General features: G+C 36.0%; 3 protein-coding genes across 14 annotated transcripts in view; 2 read left to right on the forward strand and 1 right to left on the reverse strand.

The window, feature by feature from the left end:
- Positions 1 to 2183: 2183 nt before the first annotated feature.
- Positions 2184 to 9826, forward strand: Mesh (sushi domain containing 2 mesh). 2 transcript variants are annotated; one of them, XM_072005807.1, is made up of 16 exons: positions 2185 to 2658; positions 3244 to 3485; positions 3585 to 3772; positions 3848 to 4163; positions 4415 to 4583; positions 4659 to 4919; positions 5147 to 5337; positions 5421 to 5566; positions 5641 to 5922; positions 6132 to 6601; positions 6682 to 6956; positions 7041 to 7315; positions 7406 to 7560; positions 7645 to 7827; positions 9295 to 9445; positions 9517 to 9826. In XM_072005807.1, the coding sequence occupies exons 1-16, from the start codon at positions 2250 to 2252 to the stop codon at positions 9605 to 9607; spliced, it is 3804 nt and encodes a 1267-aa protein (XP_071861908.1). In that variant the 5' UTR covers positions 2185 to 2249; the 3' UTR covers positions 9608 to 9826. The 2 variants fall into 2 exon arrangements, with proteins under 2 accessions (XP_071861898.1, XP_071861908.1); XM_072005797.1 differs by lacking the exons at positions 9295 to 9445; positions 9517 to 9826 and adding an exon at positions 8053 to 9035 and having other exon boundaries at positions 2184 to 2658.
- A 1120-nt stretch (positions 9827 to 10946) lies between these two features.
- On the forward strand, positions 10947 to 16852 carry LOC139988481 (xylosyl- and glucuronyltransferase LARGE1). 3 transcript variants are annotated; one of them, XR_011800137.1, is made up of 12 exons: positions 10947 to 11234; positions 11798 to 11951; positions 12012 to 12127; positions 12790 to 12973; positions 13553 to 14097; positions 14186 to 14335; positions 14635 to 14937; positions 15619 to 15815; positions 15878 to 16019; positions 16088 to 16218; positions 16297 to 16399; positions 16640 to 16692. XR_011800137.1 is itself a non-coding variant. In XM_072005995.1 (12 exons), exons 2-12 carry the CDS (start codon positions 11873 to 11875, stop codon positions 16767 to 16769), a joined length of 2070 nt encoding a protein of 689 aa, XP_071862096.1. In that variant the 5' UTR covers positions 10948 to 11234; positions 11798 to 11872; the 3' UTR covers positions 16770 to 16852. The 3 variants fall into 3 exon arrangements, 2 of the variants coding, with proteins under 2 accessions (XP_071862096.1, XP_071862107.1); XM_072005995.1 differs by having other exon boundaries at positions 10948 to 11234; positions 16307 to 16399; positions 16640 to 16852; XM_072006006.1 differs by lacking the exons at positions 11798 to 11951; positions 12012 to 12127 and having other exon boundaries at positions 10948 to 11234; positions 16307 to 16399; positions 16640 to 16852.
- Positions 16853 to 16924: 72 nt separating this feature from the next.
- Kek5 (leucine-rich repeat, immunoglobulin-like domain-containing kekkon 5 protein) overlaps positions 16925 to 27580 on the reverse strand; it is a 338741-nt gene continuing 328085 nt past the window's right edge. For all 9 annotated transcript variants that reach the window (XM_074111636.1, XM_072005882.1, XM_074111634.1 and 6 more), the window contains one exon: positions 16925 to 26834. In XM_074111636.1, the coding sequence (XP_073967737.1) occupies positions 25978 to 26834 (857 nt within the window). In that variant the 3' untranslated portion in view covers positions 16925 to 25977. The remainder of the gene's footprint in view (positions 26835 to 27580) is intronic.

The raw sequence follows: 27580 nt of genomic DNA on the forward strand, positions 1-27580 counted from the left end.
TGTTCCAGAGGTTCGAATGAAATATACCCGATGATCTCATGTCTGAGAGCTTCATTTAGCGGACCACAAATTCGATAAATCCGAGTAAGCGGATGCGATTCCAAGGGCAGACGTACACGGAGTGATTGTTGGCAAGGCAATCCGAAGGGTAAACATAGATAATTCCCAACTCGGTCTACCATATTTGATTGAGTTTTAGCGGGCCTTGTGGGTCCTGTTAGGAATCCATGCCAGCAAGTTCTTATGTTACATTGTCTCACCAACGAGCGCCTTTTGGACCAGCTACAAAAATTTCAGGAGATGGAAGAAGTCAGTTACAGGAGCCCTGCCTCAGACGAAGGCAAATTCTGAGAAAGACACTTCCAGGAAATGCACTATCGCGAGGATCTACATTTGAGTTAGCTTATTCGTTGCCAAGTCAGAACTAGCTCTGTCCTTTTAACCCGGCTTTTAAAGGGAATTCAAGTCCATCTTTAATCTTTCAAAGGTACCGTTTTATGCCTGATCTGACTCGGAGATAGTCTTAGCCTGGATCCAAGGACATTCTTTTAGGTGACCCTCGTTCGTTACGCGTTGCGTATCGGAAATTGAGGAAGAGCTGTCATTCAGACATTGAAGTTACATTCAAATCTCCGAAACCTTGCTGGTCATGTTACGCGAAAAATGACTCCTCGAGTGCTACTCCAGACGGATCGCTGGTGGCACGAACCAGGATCAACGTGGCATCAGTAACCTCGGCGTTTATGGCAACAGCATGGCCTTTATCGCAGATGATTTGTCAATCATCCCTTGTTTAAGCGTCACGTGGTAATGACATCAGATATGGAGTAGCCACAAGCGGATAAAACTATAGTCATGTTCCTACCAAAGCATAAGCAGCCTTTCGTCTCACTCACTCTCTTTTACATCTTACACTCTCAATATCATTAAGTATATTATTAAGCGTTATTGTTAGTCGTTGTAGCGTTTATTGTGTGCAGTTATAATCATAGTTATCGTCCTTTGTATATAGTTTTGTGGAAATAAATACGTTAGGCATTCATTGCTGTGCAAATGTGGGTGTAATCCTTATCCCGCGCACCAGCGCCCGACCACGTGCAACCTCAAACCACAAAGCATTATTATGTTTTTCGATACAGTTTTCGGCAGACGAAAACGAGTGAGTGATGTATTCTTTGTTTGTTGAGCGATTAAGATTCCACTGCATTATTACGCTGTACTTTATGGTACAAATAGATACAGTAGACCTTCGAAGTTCGAATGGTTCAATGTTCGAACAAAAATGTGAAGAAAAAGTCAACTTAGCTAATGATTAAATAAATCATTATGAGATCGAAGAAGGACAGCAGCAAATCGAAAAGAAAAGTTGTTAGAACCACGATAGAGGTGAAAAAAAATCATATCCAAACATGAGCATGGATCCAAGACAATTCGCGTATAGGATATACTATGATTCAATGAAAGGAAACTCTCCTTAATAAAGTTAGATATTTTTTAAGTTTATATATTCTTTTTATGTATTCTTATTTCTTTTTATACACGATTTTATGCATTAAACACTGCTATAAGAGCATCGAAACCGGATTAATCCACTCCATGTCAATTTTTATAGGAAAATGGTTTCAGTTTTCGAACAAATCGATTTCCGAACAGTTCGTAATTATGTTCGACATCAGAGATTCCACTGTATTAGTTAGGTGCGTCTGATACAAGCCAGGTCATCGCGCGCAACGCACACATAGCATGATAATACGGATGATCAGTGGGGGCGACGGTTTGGACATCAAACAAATATTAAGAAACCCAGATCACTACAGAAAAACCGGACGTCCTAAAGAAAAGCCTAAGACAAGTTCGGGAAAATCCGGACGATAACCTTACCTGAAACGGATTATGTTCAAACTTTGTTTAATTATTTATATTGCTCATGCATCCGAGTCTCTCATTTTAAAATTCGGCAAATTTTTTTTCCCAAATTCTGCTTGTCGAAATCGAGAATAAATGCAGACACAATTTTATCTCGTTTAAAGGGCGTTTTGTATCCTTACGAAAATGGGTCACTAGTTCTTCGTTCGTTTTATTCGTTCAAGTTTCAACGTTACCTTATCCATCCGTAGTAAGAAGATAAACGAGCTTTATCACAATATTACTGATATCAGTACCGCTATCACTACTCGTTACCTGAAACCAAGCTCAGTCTCTTTTACTAAATCAGACAAATCGGTACAATTTACTTCTGGATATTGAAAATGCGGAATGAATCGTATCTCGGTCGTGTTTTTGCTTTCCCAAAGTTGATCGTTTTCTGGTGCTGTCTTCTTCTACTGACCAGTCACATATCAGCACAAGTTGAAAATGAAACGTTCGAGAGTGTATTTGGACTGGATAGACTGGATAATAAGGAATCGACGTACTCAGAAATTAACAAAAATACCGGACAAATATCTCCGATAGAAACGCAGGATTTATCCGAGGTAGTGGACTTGAACAGAGATGGAGATGATCACAAGGAAGGAATTGAGAAAGGAGCGGAAGATGTCCCAGCCAGTACCAGTGGCAACCCCGACGAAAAAAATATACCTGAGGGTAAAATCATGTCTTCGTCTGGTTTCTCTAAGAAAATAATCGGAAGAAAGAATGAGAAGTATGTGAGGTACGGTAAGTATTTCGATATCAAAGGGCGTGACCACTATTTCTTTTTCTATTTTTGTAAAGAATGTGAAAAAATGAAACAAGACAAAATGTCTTTTAAATTCTAGGAAATTTATTTAGTGAAAAAACGTTGTACGTAAGTCAAATACATTCTTTTTAATTGATGGATGTATTATTTTGTTATATATAGTCCAACTAACGAATCGCATCTTATCTGTTTTATCAGTTACTCACTCTAGTATGAATCGAATGAATCATTGGATTGTATCTTTTGTAACTCGTTTTTCAATCTTCCTTCCACGTAGATATATTCCTCGTATCTAGACTAAAATTATTTCGTTTGTTTTTACCTTTACATTTGGTCTAATCTAAATGATCGTGTTATCGTCCCTGTAAACATATTTCGCTCGTTGACTTTGTTTGTGGATACGTAACAGCGATGTTAACAGAAAATTTGCTAAAACTGGTAGCAGTATTTTCATTTTCTTATAAAGTTATTAATCGAGCTACTAAAAGATCCAAATGCATGAAATTATTGCACGTGATATCAAATATCGATATTAAAATATTGCAATTCGTGTATCCTTACAGACTCCGATTTACCGGAAGCAGACAGATACGCGCCTCGTCCGGATGATTCAGTTCCAAATTATGTCTTAACAGAGACTAGACTGAAAGAAATTCGATCAGAATTCATGTATTGGTACTTCGACAAGGGTGGTAGCGATGACGAAGGCGATTATCAAAGGGAAATCCAAGCTTCGACGCCACAAGTACACAAGAACTTCAATTTTCAATTACCATTCTTTGGCTTCAGATTCAATTACACCAGAGTACGTTCCTATTTGTTATCCTCTTATCATTAGTGATTATTAGATAATCTAATCTAAAAAATTTAATATATCTCTGATTGTCTGTTTAAAAAATTACAGGTATCAATGAATGGTTTTCTAGAATTTAGCGATCCTCCGATACATTATACGTATCCTCTCGTATTCCCGATCAAAGATTGGCCAAAGAAGAACGATCCTAGTTTTATAGGGATATTTTTCAGTAAATGTCGTATAGGAGAAATAAGACCAACCGACATAGATCAGAGGAGACCCGGTGTATACTTTAGGCGAGTTAAAAATTACAAAAACTATTAAATAACATTTTAGATAATATTGGAATTTATCACGAAAACGAATTGTAGACTGGAACGAGATTTACAAAGGAGAACAGATCAATTTGGCGTCGAAATGCGTGAACGCCTCAAATGGGATATCCGCGAAGGAATTATTGGTACAGATGCCTTCGACCCTAAGCACGCAGTCATAGTAACATGGAAAAATATGTCCTTCACCGGTGGTATCGATAATTCTCTTTACAACACGAACACGTTTCAAATGGTTCTGGCCACAGATGAAGTGAACACCTACGTAATATTTAATTACCTGAATATTCAATGGAGCAGTCACACGGAAGCTGGTGGTGATACAATGTATGGAGAAGGTGGAGTCCCAGCATTTGTAAGTTCATTCAATTTTTATATTTTGCGCGTTATGACTGCATTAAATATATATACGCTTTTAATATAAGAATTTTATGATTTATTTAAAAATACAATTGTTTATCATGTAATGATAAATTTATTGTCGGCGATATATTTTAGTGATGAAATGGAACTCGGGAAGTTTCCTAGTTTCCTTCATATAACATTGCCTATTTAATTTTATAATTAATCGACCGAAATTAATTAACCAGTGTAATCTCTGCTTAGGTCGGTTTTAACGCTGGAAATGGCACACGAAGCTACGAATACAAGCCCTACTCTCAAATGTCGACGATTCGCGATTTAACCGGAAGAGGATGGGCGAACGGTTTTCCAGGACGTCATATGTTTAGGATAGATGAAAACATAATGCCTGCAGTTTGCAATAAAGATATTTGTAAGATTGAACAACGCGTAGCGAGGGATTATTAATAATTAATGATAATGTCGTACATAATAATACGTTTTCCAGCTGGAGCAAATTTGCCTCTTGTGTTTGCACCCGAAAGCGGAAACATGTTAGGCGGTACCATCGTGAATATTACTGGTCCGTGTTTCAACGAGACTGAGAAAATTCGATGTATGTTCGAAAGTGAATGGGTGATAGGTACTGTAGTGGACAGAAATCGAGCGATATGTGTTCAACCGTTTGTGAAGGCACAAGGATATATTCGATTCGCGATTAGCATCGGTGACAGTAAAACATACAATTGGAAGGGAAAATATTTCATTGGTAAGATGATAACATACGCATTGACTTGTTAATGTAATTAAGAATATAACTAAGAAATGTCACTGTCGTAGTTTTTATGGCTTTTTATAATAATTTAAAAGAGTAGATAATATTTCTCTGAGTTTGATAAAAGTCTTGATCAAGCCTATCTATTTAATTCGAAATAAAGATGAATAAAGAATTATGATCTTCAAAAGATAAATATTAATTATAATAATTCTTATCAGAAACCCCAGCTACAGCGACCGAGAAAATCTTTGTGTCCAATAGCGTTCATCAAGCATATCCAGCTGAAATAAAAATTACTTGGGATCGATACAATTTAACCAGCAATTTGAACGCGGGAGTACAAATATCTTTGTGGGGATATCGTGAGACGAAAACTACTCCCGAATTTGAATACATCACTAATTTGGAGGTTTGTTTGAGAAATCATTCGCCCGCGACGTAACATGTAATTTGATTATCAATTAAAAAAATATTATAACTGAAAAATTGTAGGCAGCATATACGAATTTGGGCAGCTATATTATAAGACCAGCAGCATACCGTGACTTAAGCAATCCTTTTCAGCAAGACATGACTTTCGGTTTTCTCCAGCTCAATTTAACAGATCCGCAACAACAAACTGGTCTTAACATCACGCCGTATGTAGATTATATGTAAAAAAATACTTCTAAATATTATTTGAATAGTCGAATTACATAAAATTTTTGTATAGGAGCCTATGGAGTAGACCAATTCCATTAGCCTGGTACTTTGCTCCACAATGGGAAAGAGGATATGGATCAAAATGGCCTCAACGACTTTGCGACAAGTGGATCATGAACGATAGATATTTGAAAAATTTCGCGGCGGAAATATCCCTGTGTCCGTGTACCTTGAAACACGCGTTAAATGACAAAGGTCGTTTCCTTCCGGATTACGATTGCGATAAAGATTCGAATTTGGATTGCATGTATAATCTGCATGCGCATCATTGTGTGAGAACAGGGGCGCCAAAGTAAGTAAGATTTCTGTTAGTATAGAAGTATTTATGTATTTTAATTTTTAATGTATGTTTGCTTGAAATAGTTATTGGAACGAAGTAAATCATTACTTACAATTGTAAGAAACATTTTTCTCATCTTTTCCATTATTCCCAATTCTTCTTTAATATAGCTCAACATTGCCGATTTTTCTTTTATATCATACTTTACTTCTTAATTTTAGCATGGACGGTTCTGAGCAGCAATGTTGCTACGATAAAAATGGCTATCTAATGTTGACTTACGATCAGCAATGGGGTTCGAGACCACATAGGTCCCACAACTTAGGATACTATCCATGGGACGAGGCGAACAAAGTACCAACTCTTTCTCATTGGTACCATGACATAATACCATTCTACATGTGTTGTATGTGGCAAGAAGAACACGCAGTCGGTTGCGAAACCTTCAGATTTGAAAGACGACCAAGTCAAGATTGTATCGCTTATCAGTCACCAGCTATCGCGACGGTGTTTGGTGATCCTCATATTGCAACATTCGATGGCTTGGAATATACCTTTAATGGAAAGGGAGAGTTCGTTTTAGTACGTGTGAATAATCTGAAAGATAAGCTTGACGTGCAAGGAAGATTCGAGCAGTTACCGAATAACGTGTACGGTGAAGTTAGGGCTACGCAATTGACATCTGTAGCGGGTAATTAATTTACAAGAACTAATAAAATTATAAAAATTTGATCATTCCTATTGGAATTAATTTAATGTTTTTCTATACAGCAAGAGGAAATAATTCAGCAACCATAGAAGTTCGATTAAGGCCAAAACACTCGCAATGGAGATATCGCCTCGATGTCTTCGCCAATAATCGTCGAGTATACTTTGATAGGCCATCCATAAAATTCCAGCACTTTACCGGCGTTGTTGTTTATACACCCACGTACATTTTAAATCAGAGTGAAGTGATCATCATGTTTGATACTGGTGCAGGTGTAGAAGTAATCGAAAACGAAGGATACATGTCAGCCAGAGTTTACTTACCTTGGACGTACTTGGTACGATTTAAAAAATAAATATGGATTTATATAATAGATACTGACAAATATATAGAATTTATAAATTTATCTATTTCATCTTAGAATAAAACCAGTGGTCTATTTGGAAAATGGAACTTTGACATTGCGGACGACTTGACAAATCCGGAAGGACAACAAGTATCGGCGTCCAATTTGAACCACTTTGAGGCTGTACATAAAGACTTTGCAATTCATTGGATGTTGGAAGATAAAGAAGACGACGATAAAGGAGGCCCATTGTTCACCAGAGAGTTTGGCAGAACTGCGAGTTATTATTCTAATAGAACCTTCGAGCCCGAGTGGCGTAAGACGCCTGCAGAGATACTACCCTCAAACAGGTGACTATTATTTTAATACTCTATTTATCCATCAGAATAACGAAATATCGAGTTGTTTATAAAGAAAATATTTATCTTCCCCCATTGCAGGTCGTACGATATACAACGAGCTGCTGATCTCTGTGGAGAATCATATCAGTGTCAATATGATTACGCAATGTCGCTCAATCGTGATATGGCTCATTTCACGAAAAATTATTACAATACGTACACTGAAATAAGAGATATCAATATAAATGAACGAGGTGAGTTACAACAGTTTTTCGAGGATATTTAAGTCAATAACTATTTGTATAATTTGTTTCACGTTCTATTTTTTATTATTTCAGTGGTATCATGCGGTGTATTGGAGACGCCACGCTTCGGACGCAAGAGTAATTTCTTCTTCGTGCCAGGTACGAAGGTAACTTTTGAATGCAATCAGGACTTTATATTGGTTGGCGATCAACGACGTGTATGCACCCCCGAAGGTCGTTGGAACGTACCGGAGTACGGATATACGGAGTGTCTACGTGAGTATTTGCATTATAATTTTATATATTTGTTTTCTAATAAGACAAAGTATCATACAATAATCACCTGTTGTTTTTCTATAACTTATCTATACTTATCTTTCGAAAATCTTATTGATCTCCATGGTTACATTTCGCACATTGAAAATAATAATTCATTATCAAAACGGCTACCCCAACTACAAGAGAAATAAAAGAAAATTCTTTGGTATTACATAAATATAGGTCAGATCGAGTATGCTCAGCGTACAGCATGGACAACAATGGGCATTATTTGCGCCGTTTTAATTCCTGTAATAGCGTGTGTTGCTGGTGCCTTTTTTTATATACGAAAGAATCAAGCGCAGGAAAGTTCCTTGAAATCGTGGCGTTATTCTGAACGCGGTTCTGGTGTTGACAATGATTCAACACTGTTTTCTCGGTTAAAATCATTCGATAGACCAATTTCACCCGTTAGCGACACTAGCACTAGTTCGAGTATGATTAAAAAGCCTCATTCTTATGACAAAGTTTATCGTACACACGAGCCTTTGCCTAACAGACCAGATATTGATTTTGAGGATAAAGATTGGGATCTAAAAGAACCCACTTCTCTGACAGAATCGGAAAAAAGTGCAACAGACTCTACTAGAAAAACTGGAAGTCCCAGTAAAGAAAGTGACGTCTAAAATATCAATAATATTAGATTTTCATAGATTGTTAAATAATATTCACGCAATATACTTGACATTTCAGAAGTTCGTTATTTATATGTTTCTTTTTCTTTGGGGAACATCTCTTCCATAACAGACATTTATCGATTTTTATCTCATCTCTGGTAATTATTTGCAGTCACATTTTCAAAATAATCCCAAATTAAATCACACGCACTCGAATATCATTTGCACAAGAAATAAATTCATTCGTCATAGGAAATGAATTAAATTTTACGCCCACAATTAATAAGATTTAATTTGTGTATATATAAATATACTGTTTTTGCTGTGGAATAGAAATGTTCTTTATTTACAAAACGATACATTATTACGTTGTTATACCGCACATAAGCTTTATACTTTTATAATATGTAATGTATAGTATAAATATTTGATTGCATTAAAACGCATTATTGTTTTGAATAATGGAAGTTTATTGTAACGTTTTTATATAAAATATTTGCCAATTAATGTAAAAAAATGCAGTTCAATAAACTTTTCTATACCTTTAAATATTCAGGAAATTTCTATTCCACATGCATTTACTACACGTTTGATAAATCGTTTTAATACCTACTTGATCTTCATAGTGGAATGGAAATTTCCACCAAAAATATTGTTATTATTTTTTCATTTTTTTTAATTCCTTTATCCTTTATCCTTTCTTTATTATATTTGCTTTTATATGTGTATATATTATATCAATTACTATGTTTTTCATTTGTGTAATCGTCAATTATATTAATGCTATAAATTGTATTGAAAATCACAGGTCAACAGGAATATAGTTCTCGTCAAGCAGGTATCACAGCTGGTATAGTACTTGCTTGCCTAGTACCAATTATAGTACTGATTATTTTTGTGGCATCCAGACTTCTAAAGAAACAGAAAGAACAAAGAGAACAGGAGGAAGCAGTGCATAGGTATTGCAATTGATATTGTAAGTTACAAACGGTAATTTAATCAAATATTAATCTTTTTATTTTTTCTACAGAGCGAGAAGTACAGAGCTCCAAAGATTACGCAAGCTCAAAGATGAACAAGAACCTACTCCGTACACCAGTAAAGCAACAGAAATAAATTAAATAATGGACGTATTTTTATACAAATTTTTTTTATAACTTGTTTCATATCATTGCACATTGTATTCTTATCATTTACTCACTTCAAGACTTAGTTATATTTATTTTAGAAAAATATGTCTAATACATAAGATAATTTCCATACAACTACTTTTGTAGTTATTGTTCAGACTATGTTTAGTTAGTAGTTAACGTGACATAAAGCATTTATTTTACAGTGCAGCTAAAGATCTATTTTTCCTCTGCCAGACTACATTTTATGACATAAATTTTCTGTACAAGGTGGAAAACATATTTAATATATTATTATTTTATATTAATGTTAATACTGTACATGTAAAATATTCGATACACAGGATATCCCACTAACTTGATGATACGTGAAAATTCCAAAGCAGCAGATTGTTTGGTTCGGAGGGATAAATATTATGGTGAACAAAAATTTTTTCTTAACGTCACACTTTTCGAGATTTCAAGCTTATCGATGTTTTTTTTTTTTAATAGAATCATATATTTCTTAAAGAAAAAGACAAGGAAAACAAATATAAAAACAGTACCTTACGTCTTTTCTTGTCTTTTGTATAAGTTTTATAAAATAAAATTTAAAATATCTATTAATTTTTTATAGAGAATTTGGGACTGGATCGATTAATATATTAAAAAATGCTTGTTTATCATAATATTTTTTCCTCCGAACCAAATAGTTTGTTGCTGTGGCATTTTTACGTATCATTAAAAGTAACTGAAATATCGCTTTATAATAGAGTTAGTGGGATACCCTGTATATGTATGTATAATTAGAATTTTATACAACCAATAAAATATATAAACGAGTTATGAAATATAATTTTTTAAAATATTTTATAGGATTTTATAAAATAAAAAGATGGGCATTTAAATATTATATATAATTATCAAACCGCGATCATACTCCCATAAATACAACAATACTATTATTTTACCGCTTTACCTGTTAATGCAATGTACAATGCGATATCTGTGATGTACATACAATTGAAGGTTGTATCATGCATAGTTCAATAAACTTAGATTAATATAAGCATTAAGAATATATATATTCAAAAGTCTTATCGTGAATAATTGTTATATTATACTTACATAGCCAAATTTTGTGGAAAATCTAGTTTTAAAAATCTAACATACACTGCATGCATATGTATGTTATCCTGGTATCCTATGTTACTTGCGGCTAACTTCAGTTCACAGTGTTGATGTTGCCCTCTCGTAACAAAAGTGGGTAACTATATAACGAGTTACCGACTGTTCGGCGTCTCTTGTTGTGTTGCTCAGACAGAGTAGTAATTCTACTACTACGTTATCCAGTGATTAAACTATTTATGTTAGACTTCCGGCTTCGAGTGTTTAGGATGCGTGCTGTCCCGTCATTGTTCCTAGATAACTGTAATTACGCGAATTTGCTTAGTTTACAGCAAACATTCCGAGACATAACAGTGATTCATTGAAACGCAAACGAGTGCTTGTGCCCGAGGAGATTTATGTCTGCAAATTCACATATAGAATTAATCACGTTCGAACCCTGTATCCAAAAGTAGTTGGAGCAATGGATTTGAGTGCGTGACAGTCGATGACAAAAACTGCGACATTGGAGGTATGTGTTTCTTCCTATATATTTAGTTATCCTATCTTCAGTTTATATTGTCATGTTGTTTCCAATAAGCCAATTGTATTACAACAAAGCACATTAACCTATTTCTTTTGTTTTTATTCCATGTCACGTTTGCGCATGTCAAGTAATTTAAATTATCAAAATATTTGTATAGATTATAAACTTTTAGATGTTTTTACATATCTTACACATATAATGAGAGTATATATAATAATACTATAATAGACAAAAAAAAATATTGTACAAAACATTATAGGGAAATTTATATTTGCATAATTTTTAGGTAGAATAGAAAATAAGACAAATGTAGTACGGCTCCAAAAACAGCATAACAGTAACATACAGTAGTGTCGTGTTAATTGGTCAGGATTTCGCTTCGTTACTATTAATTGCCCAGGCAGGATCTTGAGGTCAATTAGAGCAGCACTACTGTATTTATCATTCATTTGCACAAAATTTAATTCTTGATTAGTCTACTTTACTAAAATTTGAACGTGTAACTTGTTCGTCCAATCGCTACATTGATTTTTCATTTTTGTTTATAGATCTTGGTATTTGCATAACAGAGCTCACATTCGTTAATCATTGTACGAATTGGGAAATATGTCTATCATATTACAATGGCTCGATCATGGCTAGGATGTTTATTCGGTGTTTTAATACTATTCACAATTTTTTACCTGTATTTACTATTGAACGGTAATGTTCGAGTTTATACTACAATATTTCGTAATATTGACCTTTCGTCTATTATTATAGTTCCTTCTGCCGATATCAATTCCTTCAAACTTAACAATAAATTGAATTCGCCCATGGACGTAGAGAAAGAAAGTCCACGCGTGGAAAAGCTGCACTTAGAAAATAATCATAACGAGGTACACAAATTTAGGTCGTTTCTTGGTACATCTTGAATCGAAAATTAAAAATGAACATTTCAGAATATTTTCAAGTATAGTACATTTAATGAGTGATTCTTAATTGTGTTCTACCTTTAGCTTGTTAGTTGATTTTCATGTATTATGATCAGCAAGAAAATATTACTTGATATCATAGGTTGTGTAATTAAATAGTAAAGTTATGCGAGCAATAAATAAATGTAGTTTGGCCTATAAATTCAATTGAACACACAGTTTTGTTTCTTTTTCATTCTCAAAAAAAAAAAAAAAAAAAAAGAAGAAATTAATAAGTTTCTTTCAATTTTGTATTTTCTCATGTTAATTTATCATTTCTTCTATTTCTTCAAAAGATACACTTGTAATATGAAGTAAGAAAATACTACTATACATGAATAAGCTGTTCAACCTTTTTTAATTACGATTAATTAGAACATATGTTCATTAAACCAGCAGGAGGAGAGAGAATATTTCAACACTTAATAAAAATGATTAAATGATTTGTACTAAGCAGTATTAATGTAAAATCAGATATAATATATCCTTTATATGTTATACAATTTCATCGTGCAATTAAGAATCACGCTATATAATTTGTAAAAAAATTTAAATATTAAGGCGATAAATTAGCGATTTGTTTTAAGGTAAAATGCGAGACTATACACATTGCGATGGTATGCGCCGGATACAATTCAACGTTTGCTCTGGTGACAGTGGTAAAATCCATTTTATTCTACCGTACTAAACCTTTGCACTTTCACTTGCTTGTTGATGAAATTGCAAATAGGACCTTGACAACAGTATTTCAAACGTGGGATTTACCACACGGTTCGTAAAAATTCACCGCGGATGTAGTCTCATCCGTTTCTTAGATTAAATGTTTTTAAAAAAATGTTATTTAAAAAAATCATAAGAAAGGTATTGTTGGAATATTTTCACTTAGATATATTTTAAAAAACATGCTGTGTTTATATATAAAACGAAGTTTATTTCAATAAAACGAAGCAAGATAATACATCTATCCAACAATTAATTTAGGTCACGTACTCATTACACTCTTCAAGCTAATATAAAATGAAATCCTATCCAATTTTTTCACTGCTCTTAATTTAAAACAGTGAATTATACTTTTTCCCCTCTTATGAACGAGCATCACACATGTATGTATAAATAATATACATACAAATTCATTAATATGGAAAGTTGGATATGAAAAACGTCGAACAGTTGTTGATCCAATTATAACAAGCATGTAACATGACTGTCGACTGGTGAAATAAATTTGAACAACACATTAATATAAAATTTCTGTTATTTAAATTTAAGGAACGGATGATAAACATTTTTTTTTAGGCGCAATTATTCTTGAGTGATGTCAACGAATTCTATATGTTTGCAACGTTTCAGTGAATTTAACGTATTACAAAGCAGAAAAATGGGTGCCAAAGGTGTCCTGGATACCGAACAAACATTACTCGGGCGTTTACGGTCTCTTGAAATTAATTCTGCCGGATGCGATGCGGGAGGATAAAGTGCTGGTATTCGACACGGATGTGACCGTGTTAAACGATGTTAGTTTGCTCTGGCAGATGTTCGAGAAGTTCACGAGCGATCAGGCCCTAGGGCTGACGGAAAATCAGAGTCATTGGTACATAAAGGCATTGTCTTACGGTCAGCGACCATGGCCAGCTCTGGGGCGAGGCTTTAACACCGGCGTGATGCTAATGCACTTGCAACAACTCCGTAAGAGGAAATTTATGAGCCTGTGGGAAACTGTTGCGAAGCGTGTTCTGGTCCATATACCGGAAACTAGTTTAGCCGATCAGGATATAATAAATGCTGTTGTCAAAGAGCATTCATCTATCGTATATGAAATACAGTGCACGTGGAATATTCAATTAAGCGATCACACGATTAGTGATATCTGTTATCGCGACACTAGTCAAATAAACGTACGTAACGTGCTTTTTCCTTGAAACACATTTTCAGGGCTTTGCTTTTTAAAGAAATTCTTCCTCAACACTAAGCGATTTTTTTTAGATCGTACATTGGAATTCCCCACGCAAGCAAGATGTATATAATAAGCATATTAACCAATTTCGTAAGTTGCATAAAGTCTTTCTTGAAATGGACGGAAACTTATTACGTAAACGCTTATTTGGTTGTGATAAACATGAAACTGTATCGCAAGTAAGTTTCCTTTTTGTTACAACAAAGAATATTTATACATATTAGCAGAATATTATCAGAAAAGCTTCATTTTTAATGTAATTAATTTATTAGATTATTTAAGTTGTATTATTACAAGGTTTTTAATAGACTATCCCCACAACTGTGTTAATTATACTTACTTACAAACGATCCAATAACTTGCAAATTAAATGATCTTTAATTTATAATTATAATATAATATAGTCGACATTGCATGGAACATTTTACAGTACGATCTGGCAACTAATATTAGTAAAATAGAGATTTTGGATTTTTAGTACAACGAATCGACTCTTTGTCGAGAATTTACAAGAGGCGCAACCACGTTGTATCGTACTCATCCATTTCTCCTTGAATATGAGTACAATGTATATGCTTCAACAGACGTTGCTCTAGCAACTCAGTGTAGCGTGGAAAGGATACCGTTACTAGAAGACCTATCGAAACATTGGCCTGGTACCATAAGCGTTGCGCTATACCTTACGGACGCTGAGGTGCAGAATTTCCTCGAGTTCGTGCGCGGCTCCATCGAGCTGAGAAACCGGAAGAACATTGCATACCATGTCGTGTATAAGGATGGGGTATGTCTATCTACGAGAGTCTACATCTTGTACACGTATTTTAATAGTAAAGTTTATTAAGTAGTTACAAGATGTTGAGTTATTCTATTAGCTCTTGGATATTTTGTTTGATCACCTTAATACCCTTATTACTTTCGTTGCGGATAATTAATAATCTCCATGATGATTTAAAATAAGATAATTCTCAAATATGACAGAGATAAACAAAATTGCAGATTTTTATATTTTCATAGAAATTATTTTTAAAAGCGTTCGAAATATCACTTTTATCAGATTATCGAAAAAGTATACGAATGGATTCTGCTTGAATGGTAACAGATGCACAGTCATTTTTCTTTCGTATTTGGGTGTCGTACGATCCTCTATATATGTATACATAAGTTTTTACGTATTCTAACAAGTGGGGCAAAGTCTGGCGCCAGAAGTTCAAGAGATGCAGAATCTGGTGCTAGAATGGCCAACAGATTCTTGAAAAAAAGAGGCAACATTTCCTTCGCGCATTATGATGATCAAATTCAGCGAAATTTACGTAAATGTATGCAGACAGTTACAAGTCAATTTTGCAACGTCCAAACGAAAGAAAATACAAATAAATGCAAAGAAAATACTTTGAAATATTTTATAAGATAAGATATTAATACATATATTGATATTTAATTATACAGAACTCTTTTCATCCAGGAACTCTATCCCATCAATTATTTGCGAAATACTGCGATGTCGTATATATCGACACCGTTTATCTTCCAATTGGACGTCGACTTTTTGCCGCAGTACGGATTACACGAATCCCTTATGAACTATATCATTAAACTGAATATCAGCGAGTCGGACAAAGTAGCTTTGATCGTTCCGGCGTTTGAGACCGAGCGTTATAGGTATTTCCTCGTTAAAATCGGAACAAAGAATCGCGCGATGCACATTATTATCTTATTTATAGGTTTATCTTTCCTGCTAACAAGGATGAACTTTTGAAGTTCTTGAAGCGTGGCGTTCTATACACCTTTCGTTACCATGTCTGGACTCAGGGGCACGCTGCTACAAATTACAGTTATTGGAGAAATACGATGGAACCATACGAAGTACGTATACTGATAACAACTTGAATCATCTCGCTTGTACATAAATAATAAATTTGATATCATCGTAGGTTTCTTGGGAACCAGATTTCGAACCCTACATCGTGATCTCAAGAAAGGCGCCTCGATACGATACCAGATTCATCGGTTTTGGATGGAACAAGGTATCCTACCTGACACACTTGACGGTATTGGATTACAAGTAAGAAGCGTTTCATAAATATCCTTTATAAATGACTTTAAAACACCGAACACTATAGCACGATACCATAAATTGGAGATTTATATAGGTACATTGTCTTGCCGGATACATTCATTATCCATCGGCCTCACGCCCCTAGTCTCGACATCGGCAAGTTCAGAACTGATTCTATTTATAGAAGGTAACATGGCAATAAATATATAATGTCAATAAAGTAATTAGGGGAAGAGTGAAATTAATGACAAAAATTTAAAATGTCGTGTCTCTCGCTTGTACGAATTTATTCAATAGTAAGGTTATTTGTACTTTAAGATCCTCTATCCTCTATTTACTTTAAGCACCGTGTGTATTTAACGAATAAATAAATTATGGTATATAACATTGCACTGTTATTTGTTGTCATCGTTAATTTGCATTTTAGATGCCTAAAAAAGTTAAAGGACGAATTCGTTGAAGAATTAGTGAAGAAATATGGCATGCAGACGTTATTGAAGTTAAAGAAAATGACCAAAGAAGAGAGAATATTAAAGTCTGTTGAAACCAAAAAGTAATCAATTATATTTGTAATGATAATAGAGATTATGAAGAAGCAAATGTTATAGCTATTTTCTCAATAAAAAGATATCGAAAAAGATGGGTATGTTTTCCTATGCTCTTTGTTAATTATTAGTTAAATATTAGGTAAAGCAAGATTAAAACACTATGATGGGGTTGGGAAATATTTATTAAAATTTAACCATCGTGGAGTGTACAGAGTGGTGCTTTCAGTACATTCTCTTAATATTACAGTCACGCTAAATATTTCATTTATAAAATATGTATAGTATTTACAGTGATATACATAGTACATTGACAATAGCGTATAAATTATAATCAGCCGAAATGTTGACAGAATAAAACTAAATTCCATTACAAGGCAAGTAGTACAATTTCTCTGGCAAAACCTCTTACAAATAATAATGATCACAATGATAATAACAACGCAACATAACGATATAAATCCAATAGATCGATAGAAATATTAAATATTAACGGCGGTAAATATTATCAATGATAATAGCAATAATAATAATAACGCGAAAATTAATAAAAAAAGAATATGTAATAAAATAGAAAAAAGAAGACATGATCAACGTTCGCAAAGATTTTTATCTCGATTATCCATCCTTAACATTCCTATGTCATCTAGAATCTAAAGTAAAAGAAAAATTCTTGATCGCTACGTTTTCCCTAGAGAGTTTCTTACACCTATATCGTGACACGCAAACATAGTTCCTTTACATTTATAATAATCCCTATTTATGATAAAAACACTTTAAAGCGTTCTTATCCTGTACAACTTAGAGCTGTACGAGATACGAAAATATGTTAATGAAACGTCATTTATTCATAACTCGGCCCCATAAAAGTCCGCGTACACGCTCATCAAGTACGAGAAACCTGGACGCGGCTGATCCACAGAAAACGGCGCCCTAACAACACTTCGTCAGGAACATGCTTCGCGTTCTGCACGGTACTATCGTTACACGTTACAGTATACATGTGGAAAGTCCTATTTTAATATGTATATTCTTTAAACAAGTGGCGATGGAATGAGTTAGGCAGTTTCAACGATGATTAGGACACGATTCGAGCGATCAATCGAGAAAGCATAATCTTTTTTTCATTTAGAACTATTTGAAATAGTATTTGCTACAGATCAGTTGACTGCTCAAGGCTACTTTATGTTTTATCACTTTGTGCCAACTTTAAAGACACAAGGTTCAAACTCTGTCACAAACATGTTCCATAATTCAGAGAAGTAGCCTTGAGTAACTAATTGCTCTGAGACTTATACCAGCATCATCCGTAAATAAAAGAGCTTTCTATATATATATATATATATATATATATATCTGTCTTTTTTTAAAGCTCCTTCGTATCTTCACCAGAAACAGAAGATTCACCAATATATATTTTTTTTATACATAACGTGGCATCAACCAATGTTTCTACAGTGTGACAAAGGAGACTTTAACCATTTAAGGTAAACATTCTAAAGTTTGTAATTTAGTCTGGACAACGCTGGTTTACATCAAAACTTTATCGCATCATGTAACGAGTCGCGATGAAGTCTTCCCATAGAAGCGTGTATTTACGCATTTGTTCGAACAGCTTTCAAAGTATGACCGTTCAATGTTTAATTAACCCAAGAGAATTGTTCTTGCGCGAACGTCGCGTAGATCACCTTGGGAGTTATATTCAACCATTTTATGTTTTTGTCGTGAACGCAATTCCTTTGGATCGAGAAAGTTACACAAAACGGAATCACATAGTTTTTCAATTACAAAAGTTTCAGTCTTCGAAGAATGGTTGAAACAGTTCGATGAATAAATAGATGCGAACATTATACAAAATTTTATGCGATTCTCAGTACATGCAAAGGAACGGCATTTAAACAAATATGATACGCGTATGATATACTTAAATTTACACGATTCAAACTATCAAGCAAGAATATCGTTAGCAGCATACGTTTAATGCTCGGAAATTAAGTTTAAGAGTTTATCACTCGTTCAGAAATTTATAATTTCGATTTTTAGATGACTTTTGACGTTAAGAAAAATTTAATTATTTTGTCAGACTTGTATCGTTGCTAGCGATTTTCATACCATCAGCCATGTACTGAATCAAATTAGCGTTTTATCTTTCATTTCCGAGAATTAATTAGCTGTTATAAACTCTCTCGGAATATGAAATACACTTGAAAGAACCAGTGAAAATGCGGCTGAAAAATGCGTTTAAAAACAGAAATAGAATAACTAAGAAGATTATTATCGTCCCTTTTGGAATGTATTCAACATTATTCGCTTCTCTCGTGGATGCTTCTCGAATGAATACGTTATTACAGAATAAACATTTGCGAGACACTTAGCTTCCATTCTAAAAGTACTAAATGTATTCATATTACCGAATTTATCATTTAAATGGCTATAATTGAACGATAGTAATTTATCAATTTCCAAAAAGAGTACTATTATATTTAGTCCTATAATTTTATTTGTTCCAAAGAAATTGTTTTCGTCGATTATGCGTGGCAGATAAATTTATAAATTTTTCCCTAATAAAAATAATAATATATTATATAAAAAATTTATCATAAAAACGATCGGTGAAATTCTCTCGAAATACTACATTTTGAAACATCCGCATCTATCAGTGAAATAAAATTAATTACACGCGTCTAACCTCCAGATTGTTATAGTCGGATCGGTGTATTGGACGGTACTTTCGCCTGCACCTCTACGGATGTAAATCAAAAACTTGGCGCCAATATCTCGGTGATGAAACTAAGAATATTATATACAATTTTCGATATATCCTCGATGAAGGCTATAATTATTGTGGCGCTTTGAAAATTAGATGGACGAAAAAACCACGCGATTTTTAAGTACATCTCTGGCAGCATAAGACGCAGAATGTAACTGGTCGATTTACGCGATTTCATTTTTTTTTTTAAGAAAAAAATTATTTTAACACCAGTTCTGACGTTTTTACAATGTATCAATATTTTTCGGCAACATCTATACCACGAAGTAAAAAGCCAAACCTTGTATTATGAAACATTTTCATCCTTTCGAATATTAAGTTGTAACCCATGAATAATTAAGTCGTAAAACGTGTCTATAAATTACAGGAAATTATGCAATCATTCCAATATCTATCAAAAAATGATTCTACTATTGTGCCCATGCAAGTTCATTAGCAAACTGCGCAAAATAATTGGTCAAGGCCGAATTATAATTTTACATTAAACACTGCATGTTTTCGTTATCCCTTTTCTCCCGTAATCGTCGAGCTAAATCGACGTCGCAAACAATTGACCGAATCGAATTTTTAATACTTCCACCTCGGGCAAACTTTATCTGGCAATTAAAACGTGGCCAAGCCGCGTTCGCTCGGGCTGTGGTTCGTCGATAGCGGCGGACGAGAAACAGGGCTCGTTACGCGTTCCCATCGACGCTCGATAATTCCACAATTCAACCAGAAAACCGGTAACAAGTGCCGGGACGTCGTCCTTTCAGCGTCGCTCTATTAATGTCCTCGTCGACGTCGCGAGCAGTCTTTTCACCTGTTTCCAACGCCCTCGGATCGTTTCTAGCCTCGAAACGAGAAAATCTCGCGTGTGCCTCATTAAAAATACCAACCGAGACGTGTCCTCATAAGAACGCATCGACATTCGCAATTACACGGACTTTAGGCACCGTCTTTCTCCACCGCTTCAACCCGCTTCATGTTCTCTTTCTGTCTCCCCCTCGACTTTAATTTCCGCCACGGCGTAATGACTTCAAGCGGATATATACCTGACAGGTAGATACGCAGAGTCATTAGAAGATAGACGTTGACGAAGGATCGGAGTATCTGTACGCGTCTATCGATTGGAAAAATGGTCTGCTCATGAAGGACGATAGAGAACGAATGATATCGCCTCTAAGTCGTGCTTTCATTCGGTAGAGTAGAATAGAAAGACGCATAAACCATGTTATTGCAACGTTCGAGGATCAAAGAGGGAGTGTCATTAAAGCGTCGAACAGCCTAACTGCGCGTACGAAGTATCCTCGCCATAATAATTACACGCTGACTGGTGTTGGCTCGTCATGCGCATCCCTGGTAAACACGTCACAGCTAATAGCACATAGAGCAGACGGGGTTGACCCCCTACGTTATAATTGCGGGGATCGTATACGTTCTATTTTCGCGTGTACGATCGTACCGCTATTCATTATGTGGAGGAAACTATGGCGGGGAATTGAGAAGGGTTACGTTCACGCGAATGCGTTCAATGCGAAACAAATCTCATCGACGAACAGCGTTCCTTCTACTTGCTCTCTTTGGGGGCTAAAGGAATTTTTTTCGAATCGGTAAATTTTCGATGACAATTGTTGCAAACGTGCTTCGAAACAATTAACGCGACACGTGGTACGAATTTCTCTGTGAGTTTCTACAAGTTTCAAGTTGCAAAATTAGTTCTTCGACGGCATGATCATTATTATGGGACAAACAGTAATACTGAATATTTTCAAGAAATGAAAATAAATCATTTCTCATTTGTATCTTCTTAAATCTCAAATAAAACTAAGCATCTTTTGCTCTTGAAAAATCAAGGATGAAGAATGAACCTTGAAAAAACATCCACGCGACGTTATATTTAATCAACCGCCCCTTATATACTGGAATTCAAATCGAATCGTAATCTCGACAAATACACCGTTACATATGTAAGCGCCAATACGAATCAAGAAATCGGTGTAGAGAACCGTGCATACACACGACGAGGAATTAAACGAGGAGATGATCGCAGACGAGGCAAATCCTAGGAATCTAACGACCGTCTCGACATATTTTACAGCTGCGCGAATCGCTTTCTGGATCCGGTTAATTCCTTGAGACTAAGAACGTGGAATACAGACGAAGCGTATCTTCCCCGCGCGATTGTCGTGGGTACGAATCGTAGTCGGAGAATTCGTCAAAATACAAAATTACAAAAATATACTCGTGGCGCCGTACCAACCGGTCGTGCCACGCTTGCTTCGTACGTGCCTACATTTACATATAAACAACGTCGTGAATTAGCGTGCAATTAAGGTCCGTGTGTATTTACAGGGCGTGGCACAACAATTGGATCGGACAAGCCGCGACTCTGCTAGGCCGCTTAAAATAATTCGCAACGATTCGTTCGTGTAATCTCGCTTCCGGTCGATTGTGGTGATCTTTGTGCGAAGGAGCGTTCGAGATCATTCATCGGAAATTTTCGTACACATTCCTGGTTTCCTTATTCGTTCGATTTTCAAGTGTTAGAGATTTTACGTGACAAATCTCCAATGTTGTAAGTTGAGTCATAAGACTGATTACCATCTTAGGGACCTTTAATTTGAAGTTGAAATAGGAAAAATTTTTATATACATAAATGATTTTGGAGGAAAGTGTGAAATTAGATTTAACGTTTACAGATAATTGCGTTCGTAGAAAGTGAAGTTTATCGGAACGAAAATAATAGAAATAATTGAAGAGTGTAATTGCTTCAAAAAATGAAAGGAGAAAATGATTCTTATTTTCTGTTACAACTCCTCCTTCAATTAATCCCTATAACGTGAATTACAGCATCGCAATCCTCTATTCACAAAGTTTAACATCTATTATCTAACAAGTACGAGTAAAACACACAAATTTCTTCTCCATTAAATTTTCTCCTTAGAAAGGTTTTCAAAGACTATTCGTAGTAAATTCTTACTTCCAGAACAACTAGTAAGAGATAACTGTACATTGGCACCTATTTTATATTAACTTCTCTTCTTGCTCTCCTTTTAAGAATATTACGTTAATAGATTGTATATTTGTTAAAACGTAGCTGAGGAAACGAAGTTACACGATCGCGCCGCGATTTTCTCCGCGCCGTCCCATCGGCATCGCATCATCGTCCTTAGATTCGTTTCGTAATACTGTTAGGTGCGTTATGACGCTCGGGGAAGATATTTCGTCGCTATCACGAAACCCTTTGTTTCATAAATTGACACGTCATTATCATTATCCAAGTAGTTGTAAAGAAGAATAAGACTTCTTTCTTCAAATATGCATATAAAGAATCGTATCTTCTATTTGACTGAAAATAGATAAAGTGATAGAAAAAGAGTTGACAAAATTTATCTCGAAAATTTATTATTTCGCTTTTTTAGTAATTATAATAGAATGTAACGTCTGATCTTTTAGATACGATATCACTTTTTTGTTGCAAGTGGTGTCTTTTGAATATTTAGCAGATAGCAAAGAACGTTAATATATTTTAAAATGTTCTTAATCAAGCTCGGTTCTTTTTATCGTATTTATCTTTATTTAACGTTATTCAACTTTATGAAAATTATCGTATAAAATAATAATTACGAATAGTTTGTAGTTTTGTAATTGGAACATTCTGGAAAAATTATTTTAATACAATACTCGAGGGATTGGCTTGATTAAACGAAAGTATGCGTCTTCCTGTTTCAAGCAAAAGACAGAATATGAAAATAATTCGTACCACTCAACATTTTTCTCTTCCATTTATACTATTTTCAAACAAACAGAGCGTTCAAATCTTTCCAATTACGTGACACATCCTGTGCTTTTAACAAACAAACTCAGGTTATAATGCGCAAGCTATGTTGCTTTAAATAATTAAAAGATCGCTTTCAGAGAGGAAAAATCCAGTGAAGAAAGGTCCACAGAAGCAAATGTTTGTTCGTTGTAAATTCAGAATTAGCGAATGCTTTATGAAAAAATAAAGTCGCTCGAAACCGTTTAATTATCTTGAAGCGTTTCCTGATGCTTGGAAGATTCGTTGAGAAAACGGGAAGCCTGTTAGGAATATTCGAAGTCGTTGAAGGGACTCTTCCGTTAGAACTAGCGTTACAGCATGAGGATTCGTGTGTTCGCAACAAGTTGCGCGAACGATCGATCCCTAAATCCTCGCCAAAGTCGGGAATGCAACGTTAAGCTCCGGATAAAGCGTACAGAAAGTATAACGAGTTCGTGTAGCTTACGAGCGATAAACGTTTAGTCCAAGAATGATCCTTTCTGTATATCTGTAAGGCCATTAGAATACTGAATCGGCTAAAAATGTTTGCCTTTCGGTCATGTTGCATTTCGTTCGACACGCGAGACAGATCGATGGCCGGAAAGTATCGTGAATTTCCTCAAAACTCGAGGAACTTATACGAAGGACGTAATCGAAGCTATCGAAGCTCGATGAAAAGGAAGTTTCAGTCACGCGTTCTATGGAGCCGAAAGAAATAATTCACAATCAATTGCTTTGAATGTACAGCTTCTTCTCCTCGTACACTTCTTTAAATTAAATCTGTTAATTAAACGCGAATCGCATATGCAGTTCTTCGTGTTTTACGTATACGACAGTTTTTTTTTTTCTCGTTAGTTCTAAGATCGATTTACGTTGTATCCCTAACTCAAGGATTAGACGCGCCTTGTTTTCACGTGTCGCCATTTCCATTCTTTTTCAAAGAAATTTTCGTGCAGAATCACTTGTTTCACGTACGATTCGGCGAAACCGTAGTCAGATCGAACCATCAGAGGATAGACGAGCTATTTCTTAAGTAGTATAATACACATTGTATGTACAAGCTGTACGATGATTTCTTTTTACAACATACATTCGGCGATTCGCCAGGAAAAATGCACGTACACTGAGATCTCTCTTCGTAGATACGAAGTAGCATGGCCTTGCGCAAATATTAAAATATTTCTGAGTAGTTTCGAGGGATGAGAATAACATGAATTTGATCAAGGTATCTTATAACGTCGATCGTGTAAACCGCACCACTACTCTTGAGAAAATCCATAGGACCGATCTTTTCATACCGATTTACGACCTCGTAACACTCAGATTGGAACATCTGTGATATTTTACCATTAACAACGAATATAATCGGAAGATTTTACGTATGCGTTTCTGTCAACGTTACTAGAAACAGTTATTCTAACATGTCCGTTACTTGAATACGTTTTCTTTAACATAGTGCAGAACCATGCACATGGTTTCCCGTGCGTTACTCTTAATTCCGATTTACATATCGCTAAAACAGATATCGGTTCGATGCGGTCAAGTACCAATGCGTAATATGTAATATGTAATTAAAACAATAAAGAAACATAATCTTAAACCTAAGAGAAGTAGAAAAACGAAGCATCGTTTTGCACTTCCTTGAAGGATAAAAAAGTACAATAACAAAGTCGAAATATCGTGTAAAAATGATCGAAAGCACAGTACACATCGGCAGAAGTACAAAATTTAAATAATAATAATAAAAAAGGAGGAAATATATTGAAATAATAAAAATTAAGAGGTATCGATCATATGATCGGTTCGCAAATAGATTGTATAAAAGAACGCATCGTTTTGACGATGCTGCGGTTTGAACGCGATCTTCGTTAGGCATGCAACAAGCACGTCAATAAATAAGACGAACGTCTCCTTATGGAGACATTATCCTTAATGCTAATGTCCGGTTACGTTGTATTTTACATGAATTCTGTCTATGATCGTCCGTGAACGGCACAACCCGCTATCCACAAATTTTTTCGTTACACGTAGTAAAACCAGTCACGAGCGTTCGTGGCGTTTTGTTGTATCCATCGTATCGTCGAGATTGTTTCTTTCAAAAAAAAAAACGTTTCATCGAACGTTCCTCCCCGAAATTGTAAAACGATCTTGAAAGACATAGTCGATTTTCCATCAATCGCTCCGACACTTTTCTTGTTATTCGCGTTATCCACCGTTGCGTCGACCTATCTAGAGAATCCGTGTGTCGATCTCACGAATCACATAATATATGCTTGTCCTCCATGCGATCGGAAACCCTGTCATGCGCCGCGAACCGAATAAATTATAAAATACATAAAAAGAGACAGAGAGGATACATGATGAACAAAGAAAGAACAACCGGCAAAGGCGTCTCGTCCGAAAAATTTCGCTGGTGTTTCTCCGCCAAAGTCAGCGGTTTACTCGACGAACCATGTTCACCGGATGTGGAAGCCCCCGGCACGCTCGTTCGTCAGCACGTTCGCCGGCGGAACTTACGCGCTCCAACCGAATATCGACCCGTCGCGTATCGAGGGGGTCGTTTCAACTTGAAAGGCACTACCGGTTTAATGTGGCTTCGGTCATGCGTCTCTCCTCCTCAGCACGGCCACGACCTCGCGGCCTCATCTTCGTCGACCGACGTACGTCGATCATACCTCTGTGCCGTCTTCGCCCTCGTCCTCGTACAGAGGACCGTTGGTTGACTTCTTCTTGGGTTTCGGGGGTGGTCTCGGTGGTACTTTTCTTCCTAACGTGTTGCTACTACCGGATTGTTGCTGCTGTTGCGGTTGGGCTTGTCCTACAAGATGACTACTGTCAGTCGATTCGTCAGCGAGTTTGGTTGGCCATTCGGCTGCACCTTCCGGAGCGGCTCTATCGAGTGGACTGCTGGTCAATATATTCGGTGTGCTTCGTTGTATCGTACCGTAGTGCGAGCCTGGCGTTCCAGGCAGAGGTCGATTCCTCATCGAGGACAACGGTTCGGGACTTTTGTTCAACGATAGGACCGAACTACCATCAGCGGTCGTCCTTAGCCCCAAATTATCGTAAACCGGCTCCAATCCGTCCGTAGGCGATGTTGGTGGTCCGCTGCTCCAGCTGGGTGCTCTTGGTCTGCGTGGTATTGTCACGTAGCCATGACGTGGCATTACGGGTGCGATCGACGAGCTGGTAATTCCATAGGGTGTAACGCTACGGTTGTGCGGCAAAGTCTTGAAAGCTGCTGGATATTGGTTCGAGGGTGAGCCAAACGCGGCTGTGGTGGGTGTCACATGTTGACTCGGAAGACGCGTGTTGTCGGGCGCGGTGGACGCCTGGCTCGTCGGCGATGCGCCTCGACCGCCGGAGAAGGCCAACAGATCCGGCGGATACTGGCGGTAGCTTCCGCCTCCTCCGCGGCACATGGTGCCGGTTCCGCTCTCGAGCTCTGGCGTTGCTCGTTCTTCCCTCTCGTCGTCGCCTACGCCGCCGATCACTCCGCTGCCGACACCGCCACCGATACCATCAGCTGCCAGAACATAAACAAAAAAGAAGGACGAACGTTAAGAAAGAAAAGTGAAAGACGCGATAATCATAATGAAATATAACAGAAAAAAAAAGAGATTTAAGCGCCGCCGGTCGAGTAATCGGGGCACAATTTGGAACGAGGACAAGGAGATTTCGTTGCTTCTATGAAACTGTATGTACACTCTTGCGTAGTTCGATCGACCGAGTTATTCGTAAAATGTCTTCGTCTATATCTAACAATTGTGAAATTATCTCCAATATTTGAGAAAATGCAGACAGACAAATTTGGAGTTATATGTAGTTTAAATATCATCCAGAATCATGTTATAGATCATTTCGACTCACCTGGTGCTACGTAAAAGGCTAAGATACTAAGACTAAATAATATAAATAAGGAAGTGATTTATAATAAAAATACCCTAAGGTAATAAAAATAAAATTAAGCTTTAGAACTGTTTATGGAAAACATATATGAGGAAGATTATTGTCACAGATCCCCTGGCATCCCTCGATTGCATCCCTATTCGAATACCTTCTTTAGTATGCTATCGAAGCGAAAGCTATCACAAGAAATTTCCTTTCAAACGTTTTACATTTCCCCGCAGCTAAAACGCAAAGTTCACGATTCGTCGAGAACTCAACGAAATGATAAAAATATCCATACTCGATACTTTCTTTGCTCGTGAGCTACTTTAGTTAGATACTGCGCATCGGAGGAGATTACGTAATATACAAGACCTGCCACGA

This window comes from Bombus fervidus, chromosome 1, assembly GCF_041682495.2.
Source record: "Bombus fervidus isolate BK054 chromosome 1, iyBomFerv1, whole genome shotgun sequence".
In the NCBI taxonomy this organism is placed as follows: Eukaryota; Metazoa; Arthropoda; class Insecta; order Hymenoptera; family Apidae; genus Bombus; species Bombus fervidus.

What these genes read in the sequence shown, in the direction of transcription:
- Mesh (XM_072005797.1), top strand. Translation starts at nt 2,250, where the DNA reads ATGCGGAATGAATCGTATCTCGGTCGTGTTTTTGCTTTCCCAAAGTTG. An exon ending in AAGGTGGAGTCCCAGCATTT is followed by an intron (nt 4,164 to 4,414) that starts GTAAGTTCATTC and finishes ATCTCTGCTTAG; the next exon opens with GTCGGTTTTAACGCTGGAAA. An exon ending in ACTTACCTTGGACGTACTTG is followed by an intron (nt 6,957 to 7,040) that starts GTACGATTTAAA and finishes ATTTCATCTTAG; the next exon opens with AATAAAACCAGTGGTCTATT.
- LOC139988481 (XM_072005995.1), top strand. Translation starts at nt 11,873, where the DNA reads ATGGCTCGATCATGGCTAGGATGTTTATTCGGTGTTTTAATACTATTC. An exon ending in ATGTCGTGTATAAGGATGGG is followed by an intron (nt 14,938 to 15,618) that starts GTATGTCTATCT and finishes CTTTTCATCCAG; the next exon opens with GAACTCTATCCCATCAATTA. An exon ending in TTTGAGACCGAGCGTTATAG is followed by an intron (nt 15,816 to 15,877) that starts GTATTTCCTCGT and finishes TCTTATTTATAG; the next exon opens with GTTTATCTTTCCTGCTAACA.